Source organism: Drosophila guanche, unplaced genomic scaffold (assembly GCF_900245975.1).
Source record: "Drosophila guanche unplaced genomic scaffold, DGUA_6, whole genome shotgun sequence".
Lineage (NCBI taxonomy): Eukaryota > Metazoa > Arthropoda > Insecta > Diptera > Drosophilidae > Drosophila > Drosophila guanche.
In genome coordinates, this window is record NW_022995743.1 from 17,612,683 (window position 1) to 17,622,713 (window position 10,031).

The following is a 10,031-nucleotide window of genomic DNA, read 5'->3' on the forward strand; positions in this document are numbered from 1 at the left end:
TTGCGGCATGCAAGGGGTCTGGTTATGGTGCTCGTGCTCTTAAGAAATCAAATATGTAAGAGCCGCACACACACAAAATTCAATACACACGTGCATATGTACTGATATACACTCATGCAATGGCGCTTTGAATTTCCGCTTCCGGCTATTTTAATATTATAAGCGAAGGCATTTTGTGCCGTGCTCAGCAAAAGAACCTAAAGCAAAAGAATTACCTGGAGCTGGAGCACCAGCTGACGGACATTGCACCATGGGGAATTTGACCACTTTTTGTGGCAAAAACTAATAACTTCAAAACGAAACAATATTTGTATACCCGGTACTCGAAGAGAAAATAGGGTATATTGTATTTGTGCACAAAAGTGGATTTGTGTATGTACATATATATGTACATATATTCTTCATCATCATCAATAGCCGAGTCTATCTGTCTGTCTGTCCGTCTGTCCGGCCGTCGGTTTTTTTTTTTGGTCACCAAATTTTTTTCTCCACACTGCTGTGTAGTTTTACTAAAAGAAAGAAAGAAAACTAAAAACGCAACTCCGTTGGGAATGACCATATCTATCAAATAACTGCATTGGGATTAGATTGCATAATTATTATAGCCAGAATGAAGAAATTAATTTTTCAGCAATTTTTTTTTATTTTGTACACATTTTCTCATTCCACACTCTACTTCGTTTAGTGTGCAAGGGAACGGTGGCGAGATAAAAGAGCGTGTTGACGTTACTAGTGATGTAGCTGTATATGACATGTGTAGAAACAATTTAAAATGTCTAATGTAAAGTTACAAAACACAGATATACCAACTGAGTACCGGGTATAAAAGTTGTGACGCGTAAGAAGCGAATCACACGAACCTCTCGTTTGATTTAGTTGTTTGACGTACAATCATTTTAGTCGGTATTAGCATAGGTATTTTTCTTCAGTGTAAAATCTTATTTTCTTTAGTTTTTTAATTTTATCAAACAAAAAATGACAGAATTATGTTGGGCAATGCTATGTTTAATATAAGAGGCGTGCCAGGATTTTTAAAAATTCATTTTTTTTGTAATTTAATTAATTTAAATTTAATTTATTAAATTTAATTAATTTCGCTACAGTGAAATGAAACGATGAGTCCAGGTACAAATGTTACTAAAAATTTTGAACTCAAAAAGCGAATCACACGTCCCTCTCGTTTGATTTAGTTGTTTGACGTAAAATCATATTAGTCGGTATTAGTATAGGTATTTTTCTTCAGTGTAAAATCTTATTTTCTTTAGTTTTTTAATTTTATCAAACAAAAAATGACAGAATTATGTTGGGCAATGCTAGGTTTAATATAAGGGGCGTGCCAGGATTTTTAAAAATTCTTTTTTTTTGTAATTTAATCGCTACAGAGAAATTGGTTGGTCGCAGACGATGAGTCCAGGTACAAATGTTATTAAAAATTTTGAACTCAAAAAAGAGTTGTTTGCCGAACGAACACTAGAAATATAAATATTTTTAAATATTCAAAAATAGAGTCGGATTTTTACTTTGAGTTCTCTGTATACTTTAAAAATACTACAGAAATACTTAGTGTCTTTGTATTAAATTATTATATTTACATATTTATATCATTATTATAATTTTACGATTCTACACGAATTTACCCAACCTGCACATTTTCTTTCGATTTGTTTCACGTTTCCCGTGAAATTTATCAAGTTGATCGAAAAACGGTTCAGCAAATCTCCTAGTCTTATCTCAGAAGATCCTTTATCCTTCTCAAAACTAGTGACAGGTATTACCGCTTAAATGCAAAGGAAATTTACATTCTCTCTTCCAATTTTGTTTTCCGCTTAGTACAACAATGCAAAACAACTCAAAATTTCCAAACCTTAGGTTTCGCCCTAAAAAGTTGAATTGCAGAGAAAGTGCACAAAATTGCTGTACATTCATAAAGTAGTCTGCCGCCACGAGGTGTCACTCTTTTTGTAACCCTTTTCAAAGAAACATTTTCGTAACAAATTTATGCTTCTTAATCGACTGGACACAACGCAAAATATATAAAAGAATATAATCCAAGTAAGTATAAAACACATAATTAAAACCTCTAACATTGGTAAGCTCTGTTAAATTTTGGACACATAACTTAGAAAATCAATGTTTTCGTGTACATCGCTGTTAGAAATACATTATTTCAGGACCTTTTCATAAATGGGTTTTTGACAAAAAAATGGTCAAGTCCCCCATAGTGCTTGCACGCATGAACATTTGTGTATGTGTTCCTGTGTATGTGAGAGAAAGAGAGAGACAGAGAGAGAGAGAGAGAGAGAGAGGGTATAAAACAAATGCTTATGCAAGCAAAGCGACAACGAATTATGAAAAAATATTACGAATCAAGCATTTTTCCTTCGTTTTTACATTTAAATTAATAGCCCTGCGGCCGTTTGTGTTTCATTTTCAGAATCGCATAAAATATTTCCCTACGCTAAGATGGCTCTATCGCCATCCTCGTCATTGTCATCATCATCATTATCGTAGTGTCCATACTACTGCCATTAATAGTGCAGTCTTACATGCGCCTCCTGGGCTTCATGTCGCTTCACTTCGCTCAACTTCGGCTTCGGTTTAATTGCCGAAGCGAACTTTGCTTTTATGTTTGACGGAAAAATCCACTTTGCTGTGATATCCGGGACAAAGCTGTGCAAAATTAAACAGCTCGCCAGGTCGAGAGGGCCCTGCCGCAGCATTTAAAAATGCGCCAGCAAGGCCAAGTAGTTTATATTCATTGCAAACTCGCCTTCGCTGGAGCTGGAGCTGGCGCTGCACTAACTTCAGCAAAGATTTACGGCGAGCCCTTAGCCGACTCATTTCAACTGCATTTACTCGTATGTGGCACGTTGCTGAGGTGTTAAATTTGCCATTTGCATAATTGATAAAGTCGGGGGCAGATGAGGGGACAGTCTCAGATGGAGTCCGACACCAACACCGACCTAGAAAGAGGTGGGGACGTAGACGCGGACGGACACGGAGTTCAAGTTGCTGGCAAAGTGCTTAGCATGCTCATTTCTGAATTTCTGACCTATGTCGGATGTCCGCATGTCATTCTCATGGCTCTGGCCCCGGCTTGGCAGCTCCCTTGGCTCCGTTTTCTTTGCCGCATAATTCAGATTTGAACCATTATGGGCCACAAACTTCCGGTCGACCTGTGTGAAGCGTCTCTGACGGTGTGCTGGTGTGCGCCATTCCTGTTGGCTGAGAGCCACTCCACTCCACTCCACTCCCACTTTCCATTCGCATTGGCATGCGGTGAGTGCATAAATTTTTAGCACAACTTTCTCACGTAGCAACTGCAGCAGTCCGAGTCCTGGACATTGAGCTGCCTTCCTCCACTTTTGATTTAGTGACGACTTGGAGCGGGTATTGCACTGTGCATCTGAGCCTGTGTTTGTGCTTGGGAGAAAAGTTTTATTAGTTTGTGCATTGTTCGGCACTGCCAAAGGAAGAAAGAAGCCTCAACTGCAGGCAAGTCGACTGTCGCATCCGAACTTCTGTTGGAAAGATTCAACTTTGGTTATGAGTTCCCTTACCCGAACCCTTACCCTTACCCTTACCGCTACATTACCCAGATGGCTTTGTCAAAACAGATCGGAGCTGAGCAACTCAGGTGTGGCCTTCAATCTCTCTCAATTCCCTTAGCCATTGGCATCTGTAAACTAGTACAATTGAGAAATAAAATACAGATGTATTGTACGAAATATCTTAGCAGTGACTCATTAAAGAGCCTTATTAGAGAGACTCAAACTAACTGGCGATAAAATGAAGCGTGAGAGAGTGCGGAAGAGACCATAAAACAGAGGCAACTTAATAAAAGAATGTCCAGTGAGTTTGGTAAGGAGCGAAGCCATCCCACAGGAGTCGTCAACACAATTCATCATCTTGAGAGCCGCAAAGTTTATTTATGAGCCCCGCTTCGGATAAACTGTTTATGTATGCTCCAGAGGAAGCGAAGCGAGGATAGAGAGCGCACGCCTAGGGCCAATATTGACTGGGCACAAACTTAACCAAGTTGGACTAGGCAAAATATATTTTAAAGGCAACCAAGAGGGCGGTCTAGTCATCTATTCTACCTTAAATTATTCATTCGCTGTATAGTATGTCACTTTCCTTGGAAATCTTTCTATGGTGGTGAAGTGACAGTCGTCAGTGCGTGCCTGTGCCTAATAAACTGAACGCAAAGCTCAGGGCCTCCTCCTCCTCCTCCGCCTCCGCCACCGAATCCGCATCCATCATTCGCAGGAGTGAGAAATTACGCTGACTGCCCAAATGTATGCAATAAACATTTTTCAGCTAACGCGCGCCCTCACACACACACAGATACTGCTCATCATGGCCAAGCCGCGCGACGTCTATGGGCAGTGTGAAAAATGGCAGCCAGATGTTGGTAAACGGTAAGCGAGGGATGGTCATGGGCAGAGCACAGACACCGGGGAACAGGCGCTAGTTATTAATCTGCAGTTGGATTCGGAAGCGCGAAATGAGAAGCACTCGTCGGCATTTAGATGTTCGCTTTGGGTGCAAATAGAGCCCGAGATGGATGGGTCATCCAACAGAACGTTGTAGCGACTGGCAAACTCAATGCACCAGCATCAGCATCGGCATCAGCAGTAGTATCAGCAGCAACTCCACATCTCCTTCCCAGGCGGGAAGGTTGCAGTGTCGAGCACAATTCCATGCTTAATCGCCTCTGGCGCTGTGAAATTTAATTTGCCACTGATTGATTGCGAGCGATTTGGTGTAATGTCCCCAACGGACGTTGGTGGAAGTCTGTGTTTGGGTATGGCCCCCTTCTTCGGCTCAAACTGTTGGCCATTGTTATGGGGCGGGCCTCTTGTGAGCGCCATTTGACTTTTGACTGCTCGCTCGGTCGTCTCCCTCTGTTCGTTCGACTGATTGAATGCTTTTTTGGTGTCCGAAAGCGGAAAAAATGTATTTGCTTGTTCTGCTCATTGAATATTCGGAAAATCGAAGGGAGAGGGTTGAGGGTGGAGGGTGGAGGAAGAGCAATCCAATCGGTTGGAATTTTCTTTTTTCCCCTTTGAAATTTCTGCTAAAATTTCATCACACACACACACACACACGCATACTCACGCAAAAATGTAGCCTTAATGAAATAAAATTCCAGACGGCGCTTTTGTCTTCCTCTTGGCAGTCTCTTGGCCCGGTTCCCTTTCTGCGTTAATTTATTGTCCTGCATTGAGCATCTATAAGCATTTTTATCTTAAAGTTTGCCAAGTTCTTGTCGATTCATTCAATGGCACTTTATTGAGTTATTCCCCGGCTCCTTGAAAAGTTATCTAGGTTTTTGCAGCTTGTCCTTGTCGCTCTGGATTTATTTTTTTTTTTTTTTTTTTCATTTGGCTAGAATATTTTTTATTATACCCCAAGCTAAGAAATTAGCTTGCACATTTCCTGGCAGTTTATACACCGAGACAAAGGACCAAGAAGAGAACGCTGAAACTTGCCTGACATTACCATTCTTGGCAGATCTCTTCCCTGCCAGGATTCTTGGCCATTATTAGAAAATGCTTGGCAAGGCCAAATTGGAATAATTGAGATGTTGCCAAGGCGCCACCAGCATAGCCTGAACAGTGCCAAAATTTATTTTCATTTCAAAGTTTCCGAGAATATTAATTCCTTTCTGAGCGTATCGGGGGACAAATCTAAATTAAAAGACATATACAACTCAAATCAAATGTCTGTCAACTTCTGTCCATCCCATGTCCGGTTTTATGCTCTTTATTGGCTTACAAATAATCGAATATTCATGTGGTCTGCTCGTGCTCCCTCTGCTGTCGCCACCGTATCCAGCTTAAGACCTGTGTCCTGCCACTCCCAGGAGCTTAATTCGGCTCTCCATCAGATATTATTAATATATCCTTTATTACCTTCTGACTGCCACTGAGACTGAAAGCAGGCACCACTTCTCTTTTGAGCAACAGCAAACAGCAACTACAGATGGAACCCGAATGTCGTCCTTTGGTAGCTGAAACATGGATTGTATTTTCAGTAAATATTTAAATGACATAACTGGCTGGCAGTGTGCGTATGTCTTCATAACCATCATACATATCATACTCAAAGGGCTCGAGCAGTATACTATGCTAACGTATTGCTTTTCATAAACATGAAACACATCCCCGTCGCTCAGCTCCACATTCAAATAAAGTTGTACTAGATTTTGTGAGCGAAAGCAGTGAAGCCAAGTTGGCCATCACAGACACAGCCAAAACTGCGACTATCGATGCCAGTTGAATGCAAATGCTAGCAACTGGGAAAACGGGTTTATGAAACAAAAGATATTTTCCAGCAAGTTGGGGAAATTGTATGCTCCTGGGAGAATTTTTTTCTACTCTATTCTGAGCACAAACAAAAATTCAACTGCAATGTTCAAAAGGAGTGCCGTAAACTGTGCGAGAAACGCTCGCTTTGAGCATCACTCTGTCTCCTGAGGATGTGTGCACCGAATACAAGAGACCCGCACATACGAGTACATTCATACAAACATACATATCTAAGAACACATACACTCCCACAGAGTGGCTGTCAATCGAGAGTGAAGAAAAAAACGTAGAAAAGTTGACGATGCCGCATCGCCGAAGTATGAAAATAGTTCGATTGTGGCAGGGAAAACTGCTGCTGGTGTGAATAGACAAAAAGAAGGCAGTTGCCTTCTTGCTTGTAAGCTAAGTTAAAAATTTGACGGGAAAAATCGGGACGAACATGCTCCTAATTGACAGGCACACTGACGCATTGCGTATACCAAGTGTATGGCAAGTTTACCTTCCCTTTACCACCCATTAGAAAGCGCATTTGCTTGCGGTCCGTGTAACTAAATAAAAAGGCAGCACAAATGAATGACTCAAAGCCCCGGTGCATTGAAGTGCTAGTAGTTAACATCAATCTGTACAAACAAATGCGCCCCTACCTGCACACATCTTCCATTGAGAGCCATCTACCATATGCAAATGGCAGGCGTGTGGGCTGTATAGCTGCTGGATGCTGAAGTGGAGGGGTATGGTATGAGTGCTGAGGTCAGCCAATCAAGTCTCTGTTTGAACGAGAAAAGGTGAATTTTAAAGTTTCAGAAGCAGCCAGAGCAGGAACAGCAGCAGCAGCAGCAGCAGCAGCTTTGTGGTTAGTTCTGTAACAAGCAGCTGGGTTCTTTGGGAAAAAATTAGGCAGCCTTCAGAGCCACCTTTTCAATGGAAGGTGGAGAAAGGAGTGAGAGAGCGAGGGAAGGGCTACGATGCAAAATGCAATAAGCACAAATTTCAGACCCGTCTGCCATTAAACGAAGCATGCATTTCTCCGCAACGACAACAGTCGGCAGTCCGCAACAGCCAGGCCATGCTCCAAGGGCCAAGAACAGCTAGGCAGGGCATCAGAGTGCCGGGGTTTTGTTGTCCATTTGCGTCAACAGTTTTATACGAGCACCACACACACACACACACACAGGCACAGGCACATGCAGAGAAGCAGAACAAATAGAGATGGAGCAAGAGGGGAGAGTGCTTGCTATTTGCCAAGCAGTTTCAGATAGATACATAGATAAAATTGAACTGGGATTTGGGGATTGCACAAAAGTAACTGAGCAAATTTCCGCAGCTAGTTGAGCTTTTGTGAGCTGCTGCTGCTGCTGCTGGGCTGCTTTTCAACTTCTGCTTGAAACCAAGCAAATTGAATGCTGATGCACAGCATCAGAATCAACAGCAGCGGTGGAGGCCACTAAAAGTTGGCCAAACTGTAGAGACGTGTGCGCTTGTTAAGTGGCCAAAGTGCGTTCAATTTAAAGTGCGCCCATAAACCAGCTCGGGTCCATGTTCAGCAATTAAAGACAGCGCAGACAGAGGCATCGGGGATGCTGGGGCCCCTGCTGCCCCTGCTGCTCCTGCTGGCGGACAGCAATTTACAAACAACAGGAAATTGCATTTAGCACTCGACGCTAATTCACACCGGAAGAGCAGCGACACACATCGAGTCCCTCGCATCGCAGGACGTCTTATGGCGCTGCCTGCGACTGTTACTGGGACTCCGAATCGACCCAAGAACCGTCCATGAACTCGCCGAGGGGCCACATACAATGTGCAGCTCCTTTTATTAATAATGCATCCGTCACTGTTGGCTGCTGTTCTGTTCTCCTCGCAGCTCGCGAGTGCTTTCCTTTCCTCTCTTTTCCCTTCATTTCCTATTTGCAGGCAGTCATTTGTAGCAGCAACAACAGTAGCAGCAGCAGCAGCAGTAGTATCAGCTTAAATCCTCATTAGTGCTGATTTAAGGTTTCAAATTACACTCTGGTCCAAGAGGACTGTTTCCTTTGAAGCTCTACTATGTTTATCAGCTGGCAATTGAGGACATTGTGAAATAAAAGCCATTCGTATTGGAACAAAATTATTATTTCGTTCAGATGTAACAGGAAAAGTCCTGTCTCACGAGAAACTTTAAAATCAAAGGGCGAAAGTGCAACTACGAAACTACCCCAAACAACAGGGGCATAGTCAAGGACATGCATTTTCCGCCTAAAATCCCAGCCCATACCCCTATATTGATCAGTGGCGAGGGGAGAATGAAACCCCACTGCAGTGCAATAATTTATTGCGGCTCCTGCATTTGACATTTATGGGCTGGGCAGGTAGCTGCCAAACGCCCACAAGGTGTCAGAAAATGTGTGGGCGTGGCCGATGGCAGCGACTAAAAACCAACGGAGATTTGATTTCGACAGAACCAAGAATTCCAGTTCTTTGTTTTCGAAATGAGACATGAGAGCTGAGGGAAGTCAAGTTCTTCTTACAAACTCAACAAACTTTTTGCTTTGAGAGAACTATGAAAACTCTTTGAAACTTTTAGATGCAGTCTATCTCCCGAGTGTGAATGTCCATTGGCAAGCATGCTATTTGAATGATATTCATTAAACATTCCACTGGAATTTTATTGAAAAAACAATGCAGAAAATCAGCTCTGTACCGCCTATTAGCCTGAGATTTGGGTCTACGGATATTACAAAAGGACTAAAGGATTTTCCTTTTCTAGTTCCAAGTTTCAGAATATTCGTATGAAAATAAAGGTTTGAAAATTAAAGAAAAGAATATAGGATAACTAATCAGAATATTCAGAGGCTCAGTGGTTCTTAAGTATGGCCTATGCACTTGTTAAGCCGAAGTCTGCTAAGCAGATAACTAATTTAAAGAACAATTCTAGTTGGTTAAATAAGCCGAGAATATCATACTTTGGAATTGAACGATTCCATTCAGTCGAACCATGTCTCTATATTTCGTTGCTTATTTTCACTTGTGAACTAAACCAATCCAAATTCGGGCCTGCATTTCACACTCGGAAATTAAGCACAGACCACAACTAATCCTATTTTAGTTTTATTGTTCGCCGTCGAATATTTTCCCATTTCCGATGCGATTTAATATCATGTCAAACATAAGCTTTCCTTTCTTTCTTTGCTTTCTGTGTTGTTGTTTGTTTTTATTGTTTGCCACACACACGCTCACTCGCTCGCTCACTCGCTCGCTCCTCAACGTACGACAAATTGTTTATTTTGGCGTTTAAGTTCTCCTTTTTTTTAATACTTTGCATTTCACTTTTATTTCGGTTTCGGGTTTGCCAATCGATGGCATTAGTGAAAAATCAATTGAGCGATGGCAGCAATCAAAACCGTAAGCCACGAAACCAAAACCGCACATCAGTTGTGCTCCTTGTTTGTTGTTGTGTTCGCTTCACTTTGACTGCCTCAGTGTGTGTCTGTGTGTGTGTGTGTGTGTGTGTGTTTGTGTTCTTGTGTGGGTGCACGCGCTAGGGTGAGTGGCTGGGTGTGTTTATGGGTGTGTGCGTGAACCATGTGCGTGTCTGTTTGCTCTGCAACTTAAATCGCCTTTGACAGGCTTGTGAAATATTCAATTTTTATTAAATTGAGCACTTTTGTAAATTTATTTTAGGAGAAATAAAAGTGGAATGCGCATACGCCTAGTGAGAGGGTGCTGCCTACCAGTTCT

At 42.0% G+C, this 10,031-nt stretch overlaps 1 protein-coding gene across 1 annotated transcript; it reads right to left on the bottom strand.

Annotated features, from left to right (window-relative positions):
* Positions 1–9,553: 9,553 nt before the first annotated feature.
* LOC117592559 lies at positions 9,554–9,722 on the bottom strand. The gene is given in 2 exon segments (XM_034286434.1): positions 9,554–9,601; positions 9,603–9,722. Coding segments are annotated over 2 exon segments (168 nt in total).
* Between the last annotated feature and the right edge of the window lie 309 nt (positions 9,723–10,031).